This window comes from Budorcas taxicolor, chromosome 19, assembly GCF_023091745.1.
Source record: "Budorcas taxicolor isolate Tak-1 chromosome 19, Takin1.1, whole genome shotgun sequence".
NCBI classification, from domain to species: domain Eukaryota; kingdom Metazoa; phylum Chordata; class Mammalia; order Artiodactyla; family Bovidae; genus Budorcas; species Budorcas taxicolor.
In genome coordinates, this window is record NC_068928.1 from 14,499,909 (window position 1) to 14,525,537 (window position 25,629).

At 56.5% G+C, this 25,629-nt stretch overlaps 3 protein-coding genes across 3 annotated transcripts; 1 reads left to right on the forward strand and 2 right to left on the reverse strand.

Annotated features, from left to right (window-relative positions):
* Positions 1-1,028: 1,028 nt before the first annotated feature.
* Positions 1,029-3,602, reverse strand: C19H17orf50 (chromosome 19 C17orf50 homolog). Its single transcript, XM_052657798.1, has 4 exons — positions 3,590-3,602; positions 3,366-3,421; positions 1,317-1,702; positions 1,029-1,224 (listed from the first exon to the last, which is right to left on the reverse strand). The coding sequence occupies exons 1-4, from the start codon at positions 3,600-3,602 to the stop codon at positions 1,029-1,031; spliced, it is 651 nt and encodes a 216-aa protein (XP_052513758.1).
* A 4,550-nt stretch (positions 3,603-8,152) lies between these two features.
* GAS2L2 (growth arrest specific 2 like 2) lies at positions 8,153-15,218 on the forward strand. The gene is given in 7 exon segments (XM_052658774.1): positions 8,153-8,537; positions 9,884-10,125; positions 10,973-11,080; positions 12,098-12,194; positions 12,863-13,115; positions 13,677-15,097; positions 15,100-15,218. Coding segments are annotated over 7 exon segments (2,625 nt in total).
* Positions 15,219-18,557: 3,339 nt separating this feature from the next.
* RASL10B (RAS like family 10 member B) lies at positions 18,558-24,655 on the reverse strand. Its single transcript, XM_052658696.1, has 3 exons — positions 24,440-24,655; positions 19,380-19,504; positions 18,558-18,828 (listed from the first exon to the last, which is right to left on the reverse strand). The coding sequence occupies exons 1-3, from the start codon at positions 24,653-24,655 to the stop codon at positions 18,558-18,560; spliced, it is 612 nt and encodes a 203-aa protein (XP_052514656.1).
* Positions 24,656-25,629: the final 974 nt, after the last annotated feature.

The following is a 25,629-nucleotide window of genomic DNA, read 5'->3' on the forward strand; positions in this document are numbered from 1 at the left end:
CACTCACCCTCCAGGCCAGATGGAGAACCCTCTGCGGCCGCAGGATGACAGGGGCCTCTCTGGAGGTCTGGCTGCTGCAGGCGCCGGGGGCCTCTGCAGACTGGGAGAGCCCCGGTGCTCACAATGGCCTCGTTGTCCTGGCCACACACGAAGCATTCCAGGAGCTCCCACTGGCCGGCCAAGAATAGCTGGGATTCCTGGAGAAGGACCCAGCTCCCCAGCCTCCCTGTCTTCAGTCTCAGCAGGCTTCTGGGCTAACTCTCTAGTCCAGCGCACTCCACACCTGCCAGGGGCTTGTCGGCACACACACTGACCGCGGTCAGAGCGGCCTTCCCGTTGGAGGGGAGGAAGGTCCGACCAGCTTCAGCCCTCAGCTCCCAGTGGGCATTCCTGGCGCGGAGCCTGCCTTTTTTCTTCTCGGCGAGCGGTGGGGAGAATGGCCTTTAACTGCCCTTGGCTGCAAGGGCTTGGTTCAGCCCGGAGCTGCTGGGAGGAGGCTCTCCGCCTGCCCTTTTCCCTCCGGCTTGAACCCGGGGAAAGGGCAAGGAGGGTTGATCTTTATCACTCTCACCGGGGTGCTCGCCCCTCCTTTAGGCACTGACACTTGGAACCGAGGCTTTATTGGAGGATTTGAGGGGAGGGGCAAGTTTCCCAGAGGGGTTATTTATTTTAGGCGATGCCTCTGCCCACCGGGCCAGAAGGAACCTGAAATACCCAAGAAATAAGTGATAGGGTTGTGGGCAGGGGACGGGAGTCAGGTAGGCGATGGGCACCGCGTGCTGACCGGCGAGGCGCTGTTGCAGGAACAGACCTCCAGGTGATGATGTTGGGCTCCGCACTGATAACAGGTGGGGCCGCCCCAACGGGGATGTGCCTGCTGGTCTGCTCCGAGAGGGGGGCGCCCCGGAAGGGCGGCTCTGCGGCACGTGATCGAAGTCGGGGAAGAGAGAGGAGGGTTGCGGGCAGTTGGGGTGGAGGCGAGGATGAAGGGCTACAGAGGCAGGGAGTGGTGGTGGGGGTGGTGGCGCTCAGGGGCCGTCGTGGGCAGGCCGCGCCTTCCCGAGATCCGGGTGCTCCAGAACGCAATGCGCCACGTAGCTCGGCGAGCTGTGCAAGTTCCCGCACTTCTTGCAGAAAAGGATCTCGCAGCGCGCGCAGCCCCCGCCGCGCGGCCGCCGCCGCCGCGTCTCCAGCACGCACGGCTCCTCGGGAGGGCTCCGCTTCCTGCGGGCGAGGACCGGGGCTCAGGGCACCGCGCCGCTCGCTCGCACCGGGCGCCCCAGGCCTCCCGCCCCGGCCGCGCGGCGCGCCCTCACCTGTCGGCCGGCGCGGCTAGGCCTCCGAGCAGCGCCAAGGGGCTGAACCAACCCCAGAAGCCGCTGTCCGCGCGCCGCAGCAGCGCCACCTGCTGGGTGCTGGACTCCTGGCGCAGCGGGTAGTAAGACACCGAGCCCCGCTCACGGCCCTCGCCGCCCTCCGCCTCCCCGCCGGCCTTGGCCTCGCCCTCGGCCGCGCTCTCCTCTGGCGGCCTCTCCTCGTCCTCCTCCGACTCCGACTCCGACTCCTCCTCCGCGGCTTCGGCCTCCGCCTCTGCCTCCCTGGCCCGGGGCTCCTCCAGCTCCTTCTTCCACAAGGGGGCCTTCACGCCTGCACGAGTGTTGGGGGGTGGCCGTAAATCAGTGAAGGGCCCTGACTGTGGCGCCTAACCCGATCCCCACCAAAAAGGCAGGCGCCCGAAGGACGTGCATGAGATGCGCGGGGCCAGCAAAATTTCAAGAGAGGGTTTCCAAAGTGTGCAGGATTTACTGGGCAAAGAGGGGCCTGATTTCCTAGGTCCCTGAACTTCCCAGCTGAAGAAGGTTCAGGGCAGGTCTGGTGGCTTCTGTCAAGCTCCGTTTCCCCATCTGTAAAATGGAGAGGAAACTGCCCATCTCAAGGGTTACTGAAAAGCAGGTATCAGATGGAGTCTGTGTGAAGCGCCTGGCCCAGGGCTGGGACCCGGCGGGGAAGCCAGCAACAAGCAGGTGCAGTGAGGCTTGAGCCCTGGAATAGTGGCTCATCATCCGCTTCCTTCTAATTGGCCCCGGGGTGGGGACTGATGTCTGTGCAGCTGTCAATAGTCAGGAAGTGCCCCGATTGGAATTTTAATAGGTGGTTGTCTATATTTTGTTTTCTGCACGAAACGGGATTTCCTTCTTCAAAATGGGCCTTGCCTTAAGAAAGCCCAGCGTCACTTGCGACGGGGTAGGCAGGCAGGAGAGCACACAGCGCCTCTGCACGATTAGGAAAGGGCGCCTCCGATGCGCAGAACAATCCAGAAAAGCGCCCGTTATGGGCGGACTAAGTGCAAATCCACCCTTACCCCCCCACACACATGCCGGGAAGGCCAATTAGGAAAAGGCCTCTATTTGTCCTTCCAGGCTTGACCCCAACCTTACCAGTTGGATTTCAGCCACCCATGATCCCCCCTTGCTGATGTTCAGGGCACAAATTCCACAATCCCAAGCAGCAGTCCTGGCCGGCAGGAAGTTGCTGGGCTGACCTGGAAGTAACCTACCAGGAGGTGTCCACCACTCATTCAGCAGACACAGGCCCAGCCCCACCGTGTGCCCTGTGGTCTTCTGGATCTGGGGAGCTAGACTTGCAAGGAAAAAAAGGAGGAGGGCAGGGAAGACTCAGCTCCTGGCGTTTTCCCTAGAAAGGTCTAGAAAATTTTCCATTGATCCCTGCCCATCTTGTTTAAAGAGGTTGGAAACAAAGGGGAATGATAATAAAGTTAGTGTTCCAGCCCACACGTACTGAATACCAGCTGCACGACCTGGCTAACTATATCACATGTCCTGCTGCTTCCCGACACTGCCTGGTAGGTGGCTTTGAATTTCAACCAAGACTTTTGAAAGCTTTCCAAAAAGAAAGTTTTTTCAGAGATTCTATCAGTTCTTGGTATTGCTATAGGTGGAGAAACAAGATCCACTGTATTTTTTTTTTTTTCTGTCCAAGCCACATGGCTTGTGGGATCTTAGTTCCCAGATCAGGGATCAAACCTGTGCCCCCTGCAGTGGAAATACAGAGTCCTAACCACTGGCCTGCCAGGCAGTCCCCAAGTTCCGCTGTACCTTTATTTAGGAAAACACATTTAGACTTCTGGCTGTGAAAGGCCAGACCTAGGGCACAGCCAGGAAGGGGTGCTGGGGACATGTGGGAAGGATGAGGAATTGGAGAGGGAGTTTGGGGCTTTGGGGGCCAGGCTGTGGGGTTTGAACTCTGTCCTTCAGCAGTTGGGACGCCTCTGACATTTTGACACAGGGAAGTGCTCAGAACATCCTTCAGGATGTTTCCTCTGACAGAAGGAAGCAGAGACCTACGTGGGAGTCATTACAGTGGTCCAGGCCAGAGAAGACAAAGATCCGAACAGCAGCAGCTGAAGATGAGAGAGCAGATGTCAGGAATATTCAGAAGCGAGAGAGGCGAGGCCTTCTATATGGATGGGTAACTGAGAAAAGGCTGGACTTCTACTCTGGGGTTGCCATGGTGATGAGCTTGTTGGTCCGCCCTGGGGTCGAGAGACCCCTCCTCCAGCCCCACTCACCGTGTTTATCCATTCTCCCCAAAGTCGTGCTGCCCTCTTCCCCTGATCAGGCAGAGGGATGGGGCAGAGTTTCCACAGAGCTTGTCTGGTCTCCAGGGCCTCTGCTGGATTACAAGGGGGCGGGGCTAGAATCTCACCTGTCCATAGGATTCCACCCGAAGAATAACTGCCTTCTCTAGAACTCCCATCCCAAACCCTGCCTTCTCTCTTGGGAAGGTATTAAAGGGGACAGAGAGTAACCTTGGGGCTTCCCAAGTGCCACTAGTGGTAGAGGACCCACCTGCCAATGCAGGAGACATAATGGGTTTGATCCCTGGGTCGGGAAGATCCCCTGGAGGAGGGCACGGCAACCCACTCCAGTATTCTTGCCTGGAGAATCCCATGGACAGGGGAGCCTGGTGGGCTACATACAGTCCATAGGGTCACAAAGAGTCGGACACAACTGAAGTGACTTAGCACACACAGGCACAGAGTGACTTTGGCCCCCCCCCATAGACTGGGGTCAATTCCCAACTCTACCACATAAATGAAACTCTATCTGAGTGTTAGTTAGTTATCTTTCTGACCCTCTGTCTCTCTTTCTGTGTGTCAGGGCCGTGCAGTACCAAACTTTACCTGGCCCACTGAAGACACGCAAAGCATTATGTCTGTTGACATCACTATTTTCTCCCCTTCCCTTTCAGTTCAGTCCCCATCCTTCCTCATCCCTGCTTCCCACCCCACCCACCTCCAGCTCACTGCCTTAGCTCCAAGGAGAAGAGGACATGGTGTCAAGTTATAGGAAGCAGAGCTCAGGTAAAAGCCAGGGGTAGCTTCTGGATATTCGGTATGTGTGTGACAGCTGGGGCTCAGGAAAGGAATAAAATCGTAGAAACTTGGGGAAACTCCTTCATTGCTTGGCCTGACAGTGGGGTGTTTGGGCAGAGTCAGTGGTATTCAGAGGGGCAGAGGATGCAAACCCAGGTCTGGAGAGCCTCCATCTGATGTGATACAGTTGCTGGAGTCAAGGAGATCCCAGTCTGTTAGGGGAACATGACATGGTGCTCCATCCAGGTCGGAAGTGGGGGCATGGGTCTCTTCCTTCAGGCATCTCCCAGTTTGGTGAGATGTAGAACCAAGAGGGCAGACCAGCCTCCAAGAATCTCGTGGGGGTGACATTGTGAAGAACTGTAAAGAATCTAAAATTTTACCCTACGTGCAAGCTAGCAAGTTAGCCCACTGTATTTCCCTGCTGCTGCTGCAGCTAAGTCGCTTCAGTCGTGTCCAACTCTGTGCGACCCCATAGATGGCAGCCCACCAGGCTCCCCCGTCCCTGGGATTCTCAAGGCAAGAATACTGGAGTGGGTGCCATTTCCTTCTCCAGTGCATGAAAGTGAAAAGTGAAAGTGAAGTCACTCAGTCGTGTCCGACTCTTAGCAACCCCATGGACTGCAGCCTACCAGGCTCCTCCGTCCATGGGATTTTCTAGGCAAGAGTATACTGGAGTGGGTTGCCATTGCCTTCTCCGACTGTATTTTCCTAGGTGCTGCCAAAACACATGAGACTCTTGGGTTAGAGAGAAAAGGCCTCATTACTGATGACACAGCAGCATCGGCATACGGTGTCATCTTCTCTTGGCCCACTGTCCCATGGGTGCTAGGTAGGACCTGCATATGCAGTGGTTTGCATTGTAAGAGGAACCCTGAGCTTAGGGAACCCTAATTTTTTTTATACTGGGTAGTAACCAAACCTGTTTTTTGCTCCAGAAAAAGACACTGTATCTTCCAAGATTTTTCACTATATAAACACCTTTGAAACACCTCTGCTTGTAAGACATGCAAAAAATAGGGAAGACCTATGGAGAACAGTCTCCTCCCCAAACCTGAATATCCTTACGTTTACTAAAGGAGCTTATAGCCACCTTGGTTCTCTTTTTAAATTTTATTATTTATGGCTGCGCTGGGTCTTCGTTGCTACACCCAGGCTTTCTTTAGTTGCAGCAAGTGGGGGGCTACTCTTCCTTGCAGAGCAGGAGCTTCTCATTGCAGTGACTTCTCTCGTTGCAGAGCACAGACTCAAGGAAGCACGGGCTTTGGTAGTTTGGCATGCTGGCTTAGTTGCCCCGCAGCATGGAGGATCTTAGTTCACAGACCAGGGATTGAACTTATGTCTCCTGCATTGGCATTGGCAGAAAGATTCCTAACCACTGGACCTCCAGGGAAGCCCCTAGCCACTTTGGATCTTGACTGGAAATTTCAAAAGCTTACTCTGTCTAATTTAAAGAGCAGTGAGAGCTCACAGAATGACTGGAAGACTTGACAGTTTCTCTCTTTGGGGCTGGGCCCATCTTCCCTTCAAGAAAACTCTATCCATGAATAATACCTAAACAAGATAGGATCCTATTAACAAGAAAGGAAAAGAAACAGCTCCTCTGTCTTGGGGGTAACCAGCCTCTAGGATGGCTCCCAATGACCCTTGTTGCCTGGTATTCACTCTGATGTAGCCCCTTCCCATATGAAACAAGGCTGACCTCGGTCATTGATAGGATGTCGTGGGAATTGACAGAGTGTGACTTTCAAGGCTATGTAATAAAACACCCTGTGGCTCCTGTCTTGCTCTGTCTCTCTGGAGAAAGCCCACTGCCATGTCATGAGGACACTCAGTCATCCCCACGGAAAGGTCCATCCCTCCTGCCAGCTTCAGTTTTCTTGTTTCCTCATCCGTAAAATGGGTACAACAATCATTATCTTGATGCCTTTAGAAAGTAACTGAAAGAAAATTACTTTCCAAAAGGTAAAGCAAAGCCCTACATAGAGACCCTATTTCCCCTGTTTCTCATATTCTACCTGTCATTGCTATTCCTGGGATATACCAAATATCCACCTGCCTGGAGTTTTTTTTGGTTGTTTGTCACAGCGCAAGGCTTCAGGATCTTAGTTCCCCAAGCAGGGCTTGAATCCTGGGCCCCCGCAGAGAAAGTGCTGAGTTCTAACCACTGCACCACCAGGGAATTCCCCCGCCTGGAGCCTTTGTCCTGGCTGTTCCTTCTGCCAGGGTACCCTTCCAGCAGACATCTGCAGGGCTTGCTTCCTCACTTCTCTCAGGTCCCTGCTCAAATATCACCATATCAGTGAAGTCTTTCTTAGCCACCTTATAGAAAATCCCCCAGCCCCAACCCATCTCCTGTAGTCCTTCAGTTTTCTCCCTGGTATTTATCACCATCTGACTCACTACCGATTCATATGTTTATCTATCATCCATCACCCACCATCATGTAAGCAGCCTCCGTGAGGACAGGGGCTTCATTTACAGCTACATGAAAAGTGAAATTGTGAGTGGCTCAGTCTGACTCTTTGAGACCCCATGGACTATAGCCCACCAGGCTCCTCAGTCTCCAGATAGGAATACTGGAATGGGTAGCCGTTCCCTTCTCTAGGGGATCTTCCTGACCCAGGGACCGAACCCGAGTCTCCCGCATTGCAGGCAGATTCTTTACTGTTTGAGCCACAAGGGAAGCCCCTACAGCTACATCCTCACGCACTCTAATAGCGCATGGCACACAGCAGGTCTGCAGGAAGTATTTGTTGAATGCATGCATCCCTGTGGCCAGGGAGGAGGAACTATGATTGACAGCCCGCTCTGGAGGAATCGTGTGGGTAGAGTGGGGGGACGGAGCCGGCTCTCCAGAGAAGGCGGGGATCGTGGCACACAGCCGGAGCTGCTGGGAGAATCGATGAAGCTGGGACCCCTCAGTCCTGACAGTCGGAGACTTCTCACATCCTCGAATCCTCTCTTCCTCACAATGCCCCAGAGAGGGAGATATTGTTATTCCCATTTTACAGTTGAGGCAAACAAAGGCACAGAGAAGACAGTATGTGAAGGTCACAGGGGGATTCAGGAGAGTCCAAGCCCATACTCGTGGCTCTGGACTCTTGGGCTGCGTCTATTTCACCCCTAATCGACAGTGCTCACTGAACTCCGAAGGGCACAGCACCCTCTGGCCCTGCTCCCCTCCTCCCATTTCCCAAAAGCCTCTCCTGGGGTTGACCAAGTGAGCGATAAGCCAGCCCCAGCCTCTTCTTGGCTCCTTGGGCCCCAGGGCAGCCGATGCTGGGAAGGGTTAACAAGGAGTGTTTGTAGCAGCCGCTGGTCTCCAAGGAGAGGAAAGCAAAGTGGAGAGGCCAGGCCGACAGACAGCCAGACTCCCGGCAGGCTGGTGAGGGGTGGGAGGCAGCTAGTGTGGCCTGTCTGGCCCTGTGGGGGAGAGAGGAGTGTCTTCCCCTCCATCTGTCCTGGGAACCCGCGACCTCTGAGCAGACTGGGCAGCTGGGGCGTGAGGCCTCTGCAGGGCTAGCAAGTAGGAAAGTTCTAGCAGGGACTGAAGAATGGGGGGGAGTGGGGGCCTGGCCTGGCCCAGCCCACTGGCGATGGTGTCGGTGGCCAAAGGCAGAGGCGAGTAGCAGAGCCGTCCCAGACTCTCAGAGGGTGGAACAGGACCCCTGAGTCAGGGGGAACCTGCCAAGACCCCACAGGTGGCAGGAGTGAAGACGCAGCTGCAGCAGAGTGGAGGTGCCCGGCCTGGCCATGCCCCAGCCCCGGGCCGGCAGGAGAAGACCTGGGACCCCGGAGCCTCGGGTGTGCAGCATCCAGCCCTTTAAGTCCAGCGAGCAGTACCTAGAAGCCATGAAGGAGGACCTGGCCGAGTGGCTTCGGGATCTCTACGGACTGGACATCAGTGCAGCCAACTTCCTGCAGGTGCTGGAGACAGGCCTGGTGCTGTGCCAGCATGCCAACGCCATCACTGAGGCTGCCCTGGCCTTCCTGGCTGAGACACCTGCCCAAGCCCAGAGGCTTCCTCTGCCCCGGGCCGGGGTTTCCTGTAATGAGGCTGCCCAGCCTTGCACTTTCCAGGCCCGGGACAACATCTCCAACTTCATCCAGTGGTGTCGCAAGGAGATGGGCATCCAAGGTAATCCCCCTTGATTCCCCCACCCCTCTAAGACCCTTCTCCTGCCAGGCATCCATCTCCTCTCTGAGGCTCAAGCTGTCAGGGGTCAGGGGTCCTCCTTCCAGATTTGCCTTGGGCCAGCTCCTGATTCCTTTTCATGCTTCAGTTTCCCCCATCCCATAGTAAATCCCAAATAAATTAATGTGCTGAATGAATGATTCGAGCACCTGTCTCTTTGGGGTCACACACAGGGTTGGGCAGTGAGTGCTGAGAGGACTGAGAACCTATCAGAGCTAAAAGAAGTTATCGCCCGAGAGAGAGAGCTGAGAAGATGCATAAATTACAGCCCAACTGATAGAAATTCAAGTAGAGCTTCTGTGCTGGGGAGATGGGAGGAAACAGCCACCCGATGAGGCCTAGAAAGACCCAGTTGAAGATGGAGATTTGAGCTCAGTCTTTGGGAATAAATAGAAGTTTGGGGGGCAGGGAGTTCTAGGCAGAGGGGGCATGGAGAAGGCGGGAGTTTGGGCTGCGGTGGAGTGGGGAGGAGGCAAGTGGACCCCAGCCAGTCTTGCTGGGGCTTGTGGGACTCAGGGAATGACATATCAGCCTTCCTCATTACCTTGGCCCTGAACCCAGTGGCAGGGATGAACCTGAATGCTCACCACCCTCCAGCCTTTGGTGGTAGGGATGGGGCAGAGGCAGGAGGGGCGGGGGGTGTCAGGCCCCGCCACCAGTTGCTGGCCTCAACAGTATGGAGCAGGCTTGCAGCCTTGATAAAGGCTAGTGTTTTATCGGGCACTTACCACAGGCCAGACATTGCCTGCAGACATATAGCTATCCCCACCACAACCCCATGAAACAGACAGCATTCCCATTTTACAGAAAAGGAGACTGAGGCTGGGACTAGCCCAAGGTTATACAGCCGGTGGGTGGGAGCCAGACTCTGGAGCCTGTACTCCACCCTGCCAGGTTATGCATGGGCTTAAGGTTGAGTCTGGGGTGCCTGGTGGTTACCGGAAGTGAGAGACCTGAGTGCTTCTTCCTGCTGAATCCATCCTGGCATACAGAGCAGAGAGAAGGGCCGGTGGAACTGGGCTCCTTGTCTTGGCTGCCTTCCCTCTTCCTGCCCCCACCTCTCCTATTAGGCGGCCGCCTGCTGTGCACTCTGTACCCGAGCAATTCTGCCCCGACCCCTCCGAGGGGCTGGCCTGACGCCAAGATCCTGAGACGCTAACCCCCATCCCAAGCTTGCTTCCCCTTCCCCCGGGTCCAGGGTGGCCCCAGGGCTCTCCCACGCGCTGCGCTCTCTCCAGGGGCGCCAGCAGGGGGCTCAGGCTGCCTGCTCTCCTCTCGCCCCGGGCCAGAGGTGCTGATGTTCGAGACGGAGGATCTGGTGTCGCGCAAGAACGTGAAGAACGTGGTGCTGTGCCTGCTGGAGCTGGGCCGCCGGGCCTGGCGCTTCGGCGTCGCGGCGCCCACCCTGGTGCGGCTGGAGGAGGAGATCGAGGAGGAGCTGCGGCTGGAGCGGGCCCTGCCCCCGCCCGACCCCCCGCCGCCAGCGCCCCCTGCGCGCCGGTCCTGCCACTCCCGCGACCTGGACCAGCTGGTGAGGACTGGGGCACGCCCCAGGCCCCGCCCCCCGCGCCCCCCCCCCCCCCCCCCCCGCAAGCCAGCCAGCCAGCCGGCCAGCCACCCACTTCTCGAGCTCCAGGCCCCACCCCGACACTCCCCGATCCCGTGGTTTTTAGTTAGGTCGTGTCCACTCTGAGCCGCCACCGTCGTTTTCATTAGGAATCCAGCACCCTACACCTCTTTCATTTAAACCCCGTGGGCCGGTGGTCACAAAGGCAGACGCCAGCACCCTCTCTGACGGCTGGGTTCAAGTCTTAGTTCAATGCTTTGCGGCTCTGTGACTTTGGGGCAGACTATTTGCCCTCTCTGTGCCTCGGTTCCCTTTTCTGTACCGTGGGGATGTACCTTTCCCATGCCTACCTTCCATGACCGCTGTGGGTCTTAGGTGAGCCAGCGCACGTGAAGCGCTCGGCCTGCGTCCCGCACAGCGGGTCCTGGGGTGGAAGCGACCTGGGAGCGATTACCCACTTCCACCACCAAGGAATCGAGCTCAGGGAGGTTTCTTCACCTGCCCAAGGTCTACAGTGCAGGGGAGGCAGTCAGATCCCAAGGTCCACCTTAACCGTCACACTCCTCGGCCCCTGTCGGCTGACCCAGGAGAGCGCTGAGCCCTAGGTCACCACTCAAGGTCTTGTTCTCCTTGAGTCATTAAGTGCCTTCTCTGCTCGCTTGTCAGCCCCCAGTCCTGGCTCTGCAGAAGCCTTGGGGCTGGGGTCGGGGGGGGGGTAGGCAGGCGGCCCATTGAGCTTGACCTGGAGTGCAAGGGGCGCTTGGGTCCCTGGGCAGAGGGGAGGGCTGAACCCAGTGCCCGCCGCCCGCAGGTTCAGAGCCTGGTGAGCCACTGCACCTGCCCAGTTCAATTTTCCATGATCAAGGTGTCGGAGGGGAAGTACCGCGTGGGAGATTCCAACACCCTTATCTTCATCCGGGTAAATTTTGGGAGACGGGGGTGGAGGGAGCCCGGGGGGTCAGCAGGGTCCGGCATCCTGTTGTGGGACTTCACCTAGGCCTGAAGGTGAAGAAAGGAGATCACCATCCACCTCTAGCTATCCATCAGAAGGCTTTCCCTCTCTCCCTCTGGGAATTCCAGAAGATTCCTGGCAAAGCTGGCAAGCATGTTGCCCGCTCCCATTAGGGCAGTTAGAAACAGCCCCCACCCCCATCTACCTCTGCCTCAGCCTAGTTCGGGGCGGGGGTCTTCAGGCAGAAGCGGGGCTGAAAGGTACGCCCACTTTTCCACGCACAGGCTTGGTCCCGCAAGGGGCCTGAGACTCGCCGCCCCGGCCCAAGTCTGTGTTCCCTGTATGGCTCAGCTGCGGGCCGCCGCTCACACGCAGCTTCTGAGCACGTGGTTCTGACGCTAGTACGGGTCTGACCTGTGCCCCCCGCGAGCCCCCCGCCCATACCTGGCCCCCTCACCAGTAAGAGCCTGTGCCCAGGGGCGCGGCTAGGTCCTCTCGCTGGGCCAGGCCGCCCCTGGGGGCAGAGCCAGCTCCCCGGCCCTTGCCCCGCAGCCTGAGCCGAGAGCCCTGTGAAGTAGGTGGGGAAGGAGTGCGGCGCCCTGTCTCCGCTGAGGAAGTGGAGGCTTGGACTCCCGCGAACTCTTTAAACACACACACCACAGAGCCAAGCCAGGGCCCGTTTCTGATACAAACGGGTGCAGGTCTGAACCCCTTCACCGTGAAGAGAGAGACGGGAGTCCGGGGCCAGACGACCCAATGCTCGTGAGGTCCTGTGTCTCTCTGTGGGGCAACCTGCCGTTCGTCAGCTTGGCCTCCACCCTTGACAACATGTATGATTTGATGCGAGTCACAGGAGGGTCTTGGGCTGCAACCACACACATGTGTGTGTGTACACGGATGCGAGCTAGGGCTGAAGGCCCGCAGGCTGGTCCAGGGAGAGGGGAAAACTCACCCTGCCCTCCACCTCACCCTTGCCCTCTGCAGATCCTCCGGAACCACGTGATGGTGCGTGTGGGGGGCGGCTGGGACACACTCGGTCACTATCTGGACAAACATGACCCCTGCCGGTGCACGTCCCTCTGTGAGTCCCCGGGGAGCCCCTTCTCTGTGACTCTGGGTTGGGAGGCCAGGAGCAGAGGCGGGAGGTAGGTCTGATCTCCAGGGGCAAGAGGTGTGCGAGGCAATGGAGAAAGACACCGTGGAAGGTACCGGTGTGGGCAGCCATAGTGTAGTACCAGTTTACACCACAAGATGACGCCAAAGCCAAACACTCAGAATCAGCATTTGTTTGCCTGGAGAATCCCAGGGACGGGGGACCCTGCCGTCTATGGGGTCGCACAGAGTCAGACACGACCGAAATGACTTAGCAGCAGCAGCAGCAGCGTGTCAGCTGGGTTTAGGTTTGGCTCTGATGGAGGCACCAAGCATGACTTGGAAGGGTCTTTAGTCTTCCCTTAATCTCCATCAGCACTTCAAGACATCCCAAATAAGCATGCGATCTCAGTAAAGGATGGGAACTTGCGATACAAATGCAGCTTTAAGCAAGTCCCCCACCTGGGCCCTCCAACCAGATTTCATGCCCTAAACTCCTCCTGTGAGGAAATTCTGATGTTATCACTGTCCCAGTGGGTCCCAGTGTCTCTAATGTGGGATTCAGGGTGGGGAGCAGCTGGGGGAGGGAACTGTGGACCCCATCAGCAGGAGTTTAACCCTTTCCTCCTCTCCTCTCTCTGGGGGCTTGGTTGGTAGCACACAAGACAGGCAGCTTCTTGCAGCCCCCTGCCCACCTTGTGCAGCATGAAGTGAGGGTGCAGGACGGGCCCTCGCAGCCCCAGCCTACGATGACCATCAGCCGCTCCCAGAGCCCACTGCCCCCCGTGGACTGGAAGACATATACTTCTTCAGGTCGACAGCTGAGGCCCCCTGCCGTCTCCTCCCCCAGACCCCAGCGTGAACAGAGAGCTGGCCCAGGGGTCCACAGAGAGACAGCACCATTGCTGAGGTACTGGGGAGGGACAGGGCAGAGCCCTTTCCTGATTTGGAGTCAACATGCCCAGAGGCCACCCCAACCCAAGAAAAGGGGAGCAGGACTCCCAGCAGTGTGCCATCCCAGCAGGAGCTCAGGTGTTCAGAACCAAAAAAGAAGCACCCAGTACCTTTAGGATCATCTAGTTACGTCATACGTCATCCCATTTCACAGATGAGGAGGCTGAGGGCCGTAAAGGGAAGAGACTTACCCAAGGCCTGTCTGTCCATTTCATGGTACAGCAGAAACGAAGACCCTCTCCACCCAAAACTGCTCACCTATACTCATGGGATCTTAAGCAACCTGGGGCCCAGACCAGGCTGCTTTCTACCTGTTCCTCAAGGAACGGGGTGGGAGGAACAGGTTTAAACAGTATCTGCTCTAAGGAAGCATCTCTGGCAGTCATGGGGGAGAGGGAGTGTCTACATTCCACATAAAGTCTAACCCCCCGGGAGTTCTGGCTGGGAGAAGGCCATCCCTTCCCAGAGCCAGGGGACTGGATTACATGACCCTGCAGTATATGATTCATTCTTTCAGGTGCCAGGAGAAGTCGCTCGCCCCATCTCAGAGGCAGCTGCCAGCTGGGGACAACCTCCTCAGCCCCCAGTCCTCACCCACTCCCAGGGGCCTAGACCCACCGTGTACCTCCTCAGGGAAGAGGGAGGAGAGACACCCCCCTGAATCCCCCCGGGGGAGGACTCCCACATCTTCGGTTCATGAGAGGACAGACAGCCGGGGAACTTATGCCAGGACCCCGACCCCCCAGAGACTCCGAGCCCCCGAGGCCACTGCCAAAGGGACGCCAGCAAGAGGACTGTCCCCCTTGCCCCGTTCTCCCAGCCCAGCCATGTCCGTGGGCCCCAGGCGACCACCTTGGGGTGAGGTTGAGGGCACTTCCTCGCAGCTCAAGGAGCCAGAGCCTGTCTGCTCTCCATCCCCTGTCAAAGGATCCACCAAGATCCCCATCCAGTTGCCCCCAGCACGCCCCCCCACTCCGGGAAGAGGCTTTGCAGGAACTGCAAGTGGAGGTCCCAGCAAAGAACTGGAGAGAGGCCCCCTTCCATTAAGGGCCATCACTGGAGACCTATCTGGGTCCAGACATGAGCACTGTTCTGTGGAAGAGGGGCAGGAGGACCTGAAGCTGGATGTCCAGGTGACAGCGGAGGCTGGAGGGCCTTGGGGCCTGGGCCCACAGCACCGGGAGAGGAGGTGCACCCCCTTGCCATCGGGCAGAACCAAGGAACAAGGCATCCATCACAGCCTTGAGGAGGAGCTTTCAACCAACATGAAGCTGTTAGGAATGGCAGGTGCCCACCCCCAGGGTGCTGGGTCTGTAGTCATTCCTCGCAGTGGTGTCTACATGCCCAGTCTGGGTGGGTGGTGGCCTGATCCTGGGGGTCTTTATGACAAAGTCATCCAAGAGCTGATTCAGGGCCCCCCACCCCTCCTTAAAGTGGACCTGGGAGCCTGGAAGGCAGCTCCTCCAGGCTCCCCTGTGCCAGCTGTAACTGCAGGCCCAGGAAGCCTCAAAGGGAAACTGAGAGCCCGTGAGAGTGGGCTGACAATGGCAAACCCAAGTGCCAAGGGCATCAGGACGAAGGTCCAAGGGGGACAGGACTGCTCAGCCCCTACGCTGTCTGCCAGCCCAGAGTCCCTCACACCTTCACCCTCTGACCCCAGTTCCGAGAGAGCCAAGGCATGTCCAAGCAAGGGCAAGAGAACACTCCGGAAGCCCCAGAGAATCCCATCCATCTACAAGCTGAAGCTGAGGCCCAGGATTCGGCCCCGGAGAGATCACAGGCCTGAGAAGCGGCCATCACGGATCCCCAAGCCGTTGACCTACCTGCGCCAGGGTCCAGTCAGGGCACCCCCCAAAGGCAGGCTGGTGAGGGCAGCACTGGGCAGTAAGGGAGGGGAGGCAACCCTGGTGGACGCAGCCTCGGCAGGGGAGGAGGAGGACGGAAGGAGAGGAGACAGCCAGCCACCCCACTGGAGAGCGGCTCCCCGCCTTTGGAGGGCCAGGGGCCCTGGCAGCTCGATCCAGTCCCCCTCTCACCTGAGGAGGAGTCCTGGGTCTGAGAAGATGCTTCTCCCTGACCCCGAGGAGGGAAGTGAAAAGATGCCCATGCACTCCCAACTGCAGGAACAAAAGGGAAGCTCCCTCCCCTCAATACAGGGCCTTGGCCAGGAGAGGTTAGAAAGCAAATAGAGACTTCATCTGCTCAGTTGAGCAGAAAGGCAATCCATGAGTCTCAGTCCAACTCCAGGATGGTGGGGCTACCCTCTCCCAAAACAGCTCCCCCAGTTCCTGCGCCCTCTTCTCTGGCCAGACTCACTTCCACAACTCTTATGTTATTAAACATGAGAGGGTCTGCCCCTGAACCCCCAGCTCTTGAGTCTACTCTATGACTGTGGTGATGCAGAAAGGTGTGGCATCATTTTTCCCACTGTGGGGGCGGGGGTGGGACGAGGAACAGGGAGCTAGAGGGTGAGAAATGCTTCGCCTTTGGAGGTTCAGCCAACCTTGCCAGACAGCCCTTCTTCCCCAGAGCAGCTGTTGCATCAGCACCATGGACAGGGACAAGCTTGCCCCATACAGGCTCCTATGGGGCTTGGCGCTAGTGGTAAAGAATCCACCTGACAACGCAGGAGACTAAGGGACACAGGTTCAACCCCTGGGTCTGGAAGATCCCTTGGAATAGGGAATGGCAACCCAGTCCAGTATCCTTGCCTGGAGAATCCTACAGACAGAAGAACCTGGCGGGCTATGGTCCACAGGGTCGCAGTCCGACATGACAGAAGCAACTTAGCACTTAGCATGTGTGACTTCAAAACTCTACCCTGGTGGTTGGGAGCTGAGATCACCGAGTCAAGAGGGATGGTTGAGAGCATTCTTTAACACAACTACACCCATGGAGTTAGCACCTCACCCCTGAGTGGGAGGAAGACACAAAACCAGAAGCTAGGCCTGAGTCCACTTATGAAAGTTTGCCCAAGAAGGTGGCAGAAAGAATGTTATCCTCTGAATGGTTTTGATCAGTTGGAGGGTTCCAAGGCGGGGTAGATGGAGAGAGATGCATCCCAACTCCCCCTTTCCCTTTGTTCTCCTGGTTGACCTGGGCTTTAGGATTGAGGCCACCTCATCACCTAGAGCTCAGAAGGCAGACGCCGTAGGGAGCCCCTTCGTCCCCACGGCAGGAACTGAGCCGACACTTTGGTACAGAAACGAGGGAAAACACTCCCTGATTTTTAATCTGACTTCCGATCACAGCGCAATGGGCGTCACACACTTCCAGACCCTGTGGTGGGAAACCCTGGGGAGGGAGGGGGCAGGGAGGAGGACAGAGACTCAGCATGGGAGCAGAAGGAATCAAAATCAAAGATCTGGGGGTGTAGTGAGGGATGGGAGGGTGGGTAAGGGGGGGCCGGCCAGGCGATACATTCCAACTGCTCCAATGGGGGCCAGCCAGAGGCCTGGGTCCCTCACCCTTACTTTAGGTGCCCCAGAGCTGGGGGTAATGGCAGCAGGACAGGTGAGATGCTGCCCTCCCTCACCCATGCCCCTGGTGAGTCAGAGGGCAAGGATGTAGGGGAGAAAGGGGGCAGTCCCTCTTCTTTACCCTCCCGGCCACTCCAAGGTGTGGGGGAGGGGAGCCACCTCCTCTGCTTCAGAGGGAGGCTCAGAGAGGGAGAGTCACTTGCCCAAAGTCACGCAGCACAGCAGGGACTGGAACCCTGATACTGGACCGCCCAAAGTCAGGGCAGTCACAGTGGAGCTGCGTTAGCCCCAGAGAGCGGAGGGGGCATCACCTGGGGAAGTGGAAGAAAGAATCAAAGCTTCCCTCTCACACTGGATCTGGATGGTAAGTTCGCCACCCATGACCCGGTCCCCAGACTCCTCTTCATCATCACCCTGGGCTGCCTGGTGTCCTGGTCTGTATGCCACAGCTCTGCTACCTCGGAGCTAGTTTGTTCTGTCTCTCTCCTAACAAGGGACCTTGCTATCTTCCCACCAGAGCAGGGCTGAGGGCTCAGCCTCAAGACCTTGGCCCGGAGGCAGGGGGCCTCACACCATTTCTCCCGCCCTCCAAGTCCCCCAGTAATCTCCTCAGGCCACTCAGGTCTTCATTTCTTTTGTTATTTCTAAGTCGGTACAAAACTGACAGTGATCAGCTCTGGTGACGAGAGGTAGAAACTGGCCAGGCAGCTGGAGAAAACAGGGCGGAGCGGGTCAGGGCATAATATCATCAGGTGTTGGGACAAGGTGGCATCAGATCCCAAGGGCCTCCGTCTGGGGTTAGGGATGCCGGCATTATCGCCCCCAAGCACGGGAGCAGGGGGGGTGCATAATTCGTTCGGTGGCTCTGCCCCTTCCCAGATTAATCAGGGTAGTCTGAGATTCAAGGCAGGCAGGGTCTGGGGCAGTCAGCTTGGGGTCAGATGCAGAAATAAACAAGAGTCTTCGCTGAAATAACCTGACTGCTCCCTCAATCCGCCCACCACCAGCCCCTCCCCCCACACCCCCCATCTGGCAGACCACCCAACCCAGAAGGGAATAGAGGGCTGGAAGCTGGCATCATGTAAATAAATCTATCATTTGGGGCATTCCCTCTCCACATTCTGTCAAGAAGAAAAAAAAAAAATTTTTTTTTTTTTTTAACCCAGGGGGTGAGCTGGCTTTAGGGTCAGGAAGAGGGTGAGGGGCACCCGGCAGGGACGGACCATCAAGTTAAGGCTGGAAGGTAGGTTGTTGTGTCTCTGGGGGGGCTGTTGGGCGGGGAGGTCTCCCTGGAAGGGGGAGAGCTCAGCCTTCTCCCCCTGACGGACCTTAGGACCTCAACCCTCGGACCCCAGTTGTGGTCCGTGGGCCACCCGCATCTCTCTGCCCTGTGCCGGTGATGCTGACGGTCAGAAGGCTGGCCTCACCAAGAAGCTGCCAGGATCCGCGACAAGGGGATGGAAGAAATGAGAGCCCTGTGAACGAAGCTGGAAGGTGGAGAGGGTGGGGAACCAATAGACGCGTGGGCGGACAGACAGACATACAGACACGGGGAAAGACGACGCGGAGCGATGACAAGACACCACACACACTCTCTGGAGAAGACGGGTGTGTGTGGGGGTGGGGGGGTCCGGCCAAGGCAGCACCACCCCACCCCCACCCTGCGTGTCCCGCGCGCACACCCCGATCCCGGAGGACGGGGCGCCCCTGGGGCCGGGCCGGGAACCGCAGGAACTACAGCACTAGAGGCGGCCGTCCCGGGGCGGAGAGGAGCGGGACCGGGTGGTGACGGGGACACGCCCTCTCGCCGCCCTCGGCCTCTTCCCCCTCCCCGGGGGAGGTGCGTGGCTGCGGGGTGTCGCAGGCCCCAAGCTCCGGCCGGCCGTCGGAGTTCTCTTCCCGCCCCACGCCCAGCCGCGTCACATGACGGCGCAGCGGTTGCGGCGCAGCGCGCCCTGGAAGCGCAGGGCGGCATGCACGTGCTTGCAGCGCGCGCAGCCCACGCTCTTGAGCAGCTCGCTGAAGAGCAGGAGGATGTGCCAGTTGTACTTGGCCGAGCACTCCACGTAGCCGCACTTCCAGGTCTTGCGCACCAGGTGGGACACGTTCCAGCGCGGGATCACGCGTCCACGCTGCAGGTCCCGCTTGTTGCCCACGATGATGATGGGTGTCTCTGAGGTGCCTATCACCCTGCAGGGTGAGGTGGGAAGCCCGCTCAGCACCCCACCGTCTCTCGTCTCACAAGCCCCGGACCTAAGGTAGGGTGGGCTGTGCCTGATCCCTGTTAACTGCTACCATCCCTCTGTTCCAGGCGCGGCGCTATGACTGGCATAAAAAAGATAGGTTATTTATGTTCTCCCGGGACTTCCCTGGTGGCCCAGTGGTTAAGACTCCCACTCCCAATGCAGGGGCATGGGTTCGATCCCTGGTGGGGAAACTTACATCCAGCATGCTGTGGAGCATTCGTAATAATAATGTTCTCCCCATTGTACAGATGAGGAAACTGAGGCTGGCTTAGTTATGCAGCCCTGGAAGTCTCCTTCCTGGAGCCTCTGATCTTAACTAGCCAGCCCATGGTATGGGTCCCAAAAGGGGTTAACAGAAACAGGGACAGCAAAATGGAGTGAGTGCGTGTTTAACTATATGTGTGGGAACCAGACATTCCTGCACCCTTTTCACAGGAAGTGGCTGGCACGGGGGCATCCACTTAAGTGGCAGTGGAGTGTATCTCAGCCCCTCACCTTGTCTCTAGGATCTGCTGGCGGATGGTCTTGACGTACTCAAAGCTGTCAAAGCAGCAGATGTCGTAGACCAGGATGTAGGCGTGGACACTCCGGAGTCCCCTGCAGCAGGTGTCTGCCCATTCCTGCAACACCCCCAACCACAGCAAGGTCAGAGCAGTCATGAGGGCCCCCTGTGCCCCCTGCCACCTCCAGCAATATGCAGCACTCTCAGCTGCCACTGCACCCTAAACCTTCCACACTCACCTGTCTCCAGGCCAGGGCCAGGGCAGAATCCAAGTGCTCAGTGCTACACCTTCCCCACCTCAAAGCCAGGATAGGTCAGCTCACACTGTCTGACTTCCAGGGCCACTGTCTGTCCCATGCATGCCTGGAGCTGAGTTCTCTCTGGTCCCATTTTGTGCCCCAATCTGTCCATCCAGTCCTTTATTCGATTACATTTATTAAATGCCTCCAAGAGCACAGCCTTGAGCTAGTTGTTGGACCTGTTGAAATCCTGTCTCCCCAGGCCTCAGAACAGATGCCTCCTCCTCCTCCAAGAACCCTTCCTGCAAGTAAGGGACTATTCTTTTCATCTTCTGTGTTCTTAGAACAGCTGCATGATACCTTGGTCAGAGCAACAGCTCTATACCTTCTCCATCCCTAAGTCCCCCATTCTGTTGTGAGCTCCTGAGAGGACCAGAACCCAGCCTTCCTCATTTTTACATACCTCCTCCCCCTTCCCATCAGGGCCTCACACCTGTAGGCTCTTAGCGGGCTCTTGGATGCCACAGCCTAGGCTGGAGAACTCTCCATGGTCCTGAACCCCACCTGGACCCAATTCCTGCCTGTAATGCTGCCCATAGGTTGCTGCCTGAGGTGCCCCTTCTGTTTGCTTCACTCTGGCTTCAAGGTTGAGAAGAAGCAGCTCTGAGGTGAAAAAGGTTGAGACCGGATGCCTACTGGGGGCTGATTTAGACCAGGGCCACAGGGCAGCTCCAGGGAGATGGAACTTCCTGAACACCAGTGGCAAATTCTCCTGGAAAGGGCTGCAACTCAAGTTGAACAGGCCCCTGGCAAGGCTGAGTGCACTAAAGGGAAGATTCCTTTAAGAGATTAATTAGCCAATTAACCTGCCAGCACATGAGAACTGCAAGGGCAGCAGAAGGCAGCCAATGTGTGGAAAGGAGGGGCTCCTGGAAGCTTGGCAAGGCAGAGACCTCCCAGGACAAGGAGGATGAGGGTTTTCTCTAGGAACCAGAGCCCAGGAAAAAACGAGAGGGAGGCGCAGGCCTGTCTCTGGCACCAGCTTATGAGCTGAACTGGGGTAGGGACCAGGCTTGGAGGACTGCAGTAGGCTCTACACTGCAGAGAAGGATGAAAAGGGGAGAGGCTTGAGCGACAGTGGGGGAGAGTTAAGTCTGACTCCAGACAAGTGCTTCCCAACTCAAAGGCTTAGAAGCTGCTGCAGTGGATTTCTCCAGGGGGATGATGTGGCATCTTTTGTTTGTGCTGAGTTTTAACTTTGGTGCGGGGGGGTGGGGGAGTGGGGGGAAGATGCTGAGGACAAATCTGAAACCACAGGAAACCAGGAACTCGCTTCTCAGGCCAGGACAGACTGTAGTCCACTGGACATGGGGACCTCTGGGAGGTTGGGACCCTGCGTGTTTGCCATTCCTCCGCCATCCCACTGCAAGGAGTAGTAATCAGTGGGAAGTGGGAGGGGTGGGGAAACAGGCAGAGAGGGAACAGCTCTCTGCTGGGGAGAGGGAACAGCTGCCAGCCTTCGAGGGTGATAGTCCCACTGCTCCCCCCAACCTGCTACCTCCTCAAGGGGACCTTCCAGGCTGCCTCCCACCCACTCCTCTCTGGGGGTCCAAAGAGGCAGGGGAAGAAGCCTCCTGATTGGCTGGGTTGTCCCTTCACCCTTGATTGAAGGGAGCAAGCAAGAAAGCTCAGCCTGCCTTCCAGCTAGCTCCATGAATCATTCCAGATGGTAAAGGGCCATCTTGGGGCTGTGTCAAGACAGAGAAGGAGCTATGGAAACTGAGTCCAGTTCCAAGGACATGGGAGCTGAGGGAGCCACCTGGGTGCCAGCCATGCATTTGCTGCTCACTCCTTTGGTGCGTTGCACATACCCTCTAACCTCCACTCCCTTCTCTGATAGGAGGAGAGGGACCACAGAAGCAACAGCTGAGGCTCAGGCCCTAGAAACGCCGCCCTCCTAGGCTGGTTCTCATCTGGCATTGCAGAAGAACGTGTTCTTACTTTCAGACAGTAGCCCCTGGGATTTCTACTATTTGTTCCTTGGGGCATGCCGGATCCTGTCTCAGCATTTCTTGGTACCATGTCCCTTTCTTGTGCTCTAGGGGTGAAGTCTTAGACATCCTTGGAGAGTCCAAAACTCAGGGTCCACCAAGAAGAAAAAGGCCAGTGATCCAACAGAAAGATGGGTGAAGGCATTGATAATTTTCAGATAAAGGAAAGCAAAGGCCCTCAAACATATGGAGAGATGATGCTCAACTTCGCTCATAATCAGAGATGTAAATAAAAAGTACACCGAGATTATCCTAGCTCATTTTTCAGACTATCAGAAATACAAAAGTTTGACAATACACTCTCTGGTGGCGTTAGGGAAACAAGTGCTCATGTAACGTCTCTCAAAGGAGCACAAAATATGCACTTTTGTATTAGGTTGGCCAAAAAGTTTGTTTGGGTTTTTCCGTAATACCTTAGAGTTATCTGTCTATTTTAAGGAAAAACATGGACAAACTTTGGCTAACCCAACAGAAGGGGAGGGGAATGTGGCACCTTTCAAACTCCAACTGCATTTATTATTTGACCTAGCAATGCCATTTCTAGAAATCGATTCCACGCGAATACCTTCCTAGGTACAACATGGGGGCTTCCCTGGTGGCTCAGACAGTAAAGAATCTGCCTGCAATGCAGGAGACCTGGGTTTGATCCTCGGGTTGGGAAGATCCCCTGGAGAAGGAAATGGCAACCCACTCCAGTATTCTTGCCTGCAGAATTTCATGGACCAAGGGGCCCGGTGGGCTACAGTCCACAGCACTGCAAAGAGTCGGACACGACTGAGTGACACACACACACATGTATAACATGACTATTACAAGCCTATTCACTGTGGCATTGTTTTGAAGCAAAAATTTTGAAACAGCCCACCTGTCCAGCAAGAGGGGATTCCACTAATATGTCTCCAATGGAATACAGTGTAGCCGTGAAAAAAGGATGAAGAAGAAAAAACCACTACAATATTGTAAAGTAATTAGCCTCCAGTTAAAATAAATTAATAAAAAATAACAACACACAACATGAAAAAGTACAGCTAAAAACACTAAGACAAGTGAAAACAAATACTTTAAAAAATTTAAAAAAAAAATGAAGAAAAGATCTCTAAGTATGGATGTGGAAAGACCTCCAGGTTATAATGTCAAGCCAAACAACAACAACAAGGTGCAGGATAGTTTTTTTTTTTTAATGCAAGAAGGGGAGTGGAATAAGAATGCGTTTTCTTATTTGCATAAAGAAATACTGGAAGTATGAATTAAAAAGCCAATGAGAATGGCTCTAGAGAGTGGAGCCAGAATCAGGGTGGAGGGCAGCAATGGGGCTGAGATTTCTGAGTGTGCTTTTTGTATTTTAAACATAAGGTTTGGGCTTTTAAATTGGATCTTACCAATTCTGAAATTGAAATTAAATGAAAACACACAACAAAATGTGAAAAAAATAAACTCAGCTCAATGCACAGGACTAGGGTGGAAGCTAAGCTTTCACTCGGGCTACAGTTAGCCTCCTTTGGAGGAGAACACGAACATCTGGCCTTGAACCCACTGCCCTGACCACAGTGTCCCCCAGGGCTGAGGCGTGGACCAGGCTTTTGTCTTTGATGCAGACACCCCTGGACCTGGGAAAGATAGGTGTCCCAGAGGTTGGGCCAAGGCCCTCCTGCCTGGAGTTGCTGAGACAATGCCAAGTATGATTCCCCCTCCCCCTGCCCCCACCAGCCCCATCTGAGAAATTACTGTATTTGCATAGTGACAAGTGGCCAAGCTACAGCCCCTGCCTTCGGGGCCTCCTCTGTTTGTCTTTCCTGGAGAAACTCTGCATTCCGGTCAGGGGCTTTTTCAGTGAGCCAACCCAACCCCCTCTCAAGCCAGACCTAGAGAGAGGGAAGGAGGACCCAGGCCTGCAGGTGGGACCCTGTGAGCCGGGGCCCTGGGGTCATCTGAATCCAACCCCAGCAGGAAAGGCTGCCCCGGGGGCCAGTTCTGAGTTCAGGGGACAGAGCATCACCTGAAAGAACAGAGCAAGAGACCTGGTGGGGGTCTCCGGCCTCTGAGTACACACCTTTCCCAGGCCCCAGCCTTTTCTTCTATAGATGATGTGGGTCTGAGGCCATGGGAGGCAGAGCCCAGAATATTAATAGGCGTCTGGTGCTCTCTGTCTTTCTCTCCACTGGCCCTCACCTGCCGAGATCCCACCCAGCTGAGACATCACCTCCCAGGACCCCCAGCCTGACACACCTGGTGGGATGGATGCCCCCATAAGGGTTGTCTTAGTTCCCTGTGTCCCTCCAGTCATGACAGTCATCAACATAATTGCCTGTTTGTCTTCTCACCAGACTACGAGTTCCCTGAGAGCAAAGTGCTCTCTGTTTTGAGCCCTATTCGACCCTAGTGCCCACCACAGGGCCAGGCACACATTGAAGGTGTTAGTCGCTCAGTCTTGTCCAACTCTTTGCGACTCCACTGTAGCCCGTCAGGCTCCTCCGTCCATGGGACTCTCCAGGCAAAAATAACTGGAGTGGGTCGCCATTCCCTTCTCCAGGGGATCCTCCCGACCCAGGGATCGAACCCGGGTCTCCTGTGTTGCAGGCAGATTCTTTACCACCTGAGCCACATTCCTCAAATATCTGTTGGATGAACCGGTGCACAAATGAATGGGATCCCGGCAAAGCTCTTAGCAGAGTGGCGGGTGGTGAAGTGCGGAGCTCTCAAAGCTGGCAGCAGGGTCAGCGCCCAGCCCCTCCTCCGCCCGGGCCCCGCGCCATGCCCCCCTACCTGCAGTGTGTTGACCGGGAAGGCGCTGATGGGCGGGAAGTCGAGGATCTGGAGGTCGTGCACGTGGCCGTTCATGACGACAGCAGGCAGGTAGAGGCGGCGGGCGGTGGTGGGCACGCAGACCTCGCTGAACTCGTTGTACAGGAACTGGCGCACGATGGCACTCTTGCCCACGCCTCGCGCCCCCAGCACGGCCACCCGGTAGGTGGAGACCATGCCTCCCGCCCGGCTCCGCCACCGCGTCCTCGCCGCTGCCTGGGGCTCCCCCGGGCTGCATATTCCAGGGGCTGGGGGCTCAGCCACCGTCAGGACCCATCACCGCTGCCCCCTGCTTGCCCAGGGCCCTCTGTGGACTCCACCTGGCCTGTGGGGACGAAAGGCGGGCTTTGGTGGGCTGGCTTCTCCTGGGACAGATTTCCTGCATTTTTCCATCTTGGGGACCATGCTGGAGCTGTTCCTGCCACTTGGGATGTCCCACCCTCCTTTTTCCAGAACTCCTATCCCACTTATCCAGAACCTCCCCTCCTCCCTTCTCCATTCTCCCTGCCATCCATCCCATCAGTGGGAATCAGCTTTCTTGACCTGTGTTATGACCTAACTTTTGGCCGGTCTGACTCCCAAACCCCAGGCAAGGCTGCAGAGGGGAGTGGAAAGAGCACTAGCCTTGTTTCAAGCCCCAGCTTTCCCACGGAGCCCAGGATAAGACGACACCTTGCAGTCTCCTCGTCCTCAGGGGTGAGACTGGGCCAGTGTGTCTCAGTGGAGGTGCTCCTGCCATTTTCGGGGAGAGAGAATTCTTTACTGAGCAGGACATTTTACGTGCCTGGCTGCCAGGAGGTACTTGCCAGCAGCAGGCTCTCGGGACTATGACGACCCAAAGTGTGTTCCCCACCATCTGCCACCTTCAACCCCTGCTGAGAACCCCTGGACTAAAGGATGGCTTTGGCTCTGGAGCGTGACACTTGTTGAGCGGTTACTCTAAGTCAGCACGCCCATGTGGTTATCTTTGCTGTGTTGTTCAGTGGCTAAGTCATGTCCGACTCTGCAACCCCATGGACTGCAGCACGCCAGGCTTCCCTGTCCTCTACTATCTCCTGGAGTTTACTCAAATTCATGTCCATTGAGTCAGTGATGCTGTCTAACCATCTCCTCCTCTGCCACCCCCTTCTCCTTTTGCCTTCAAGCCTTCC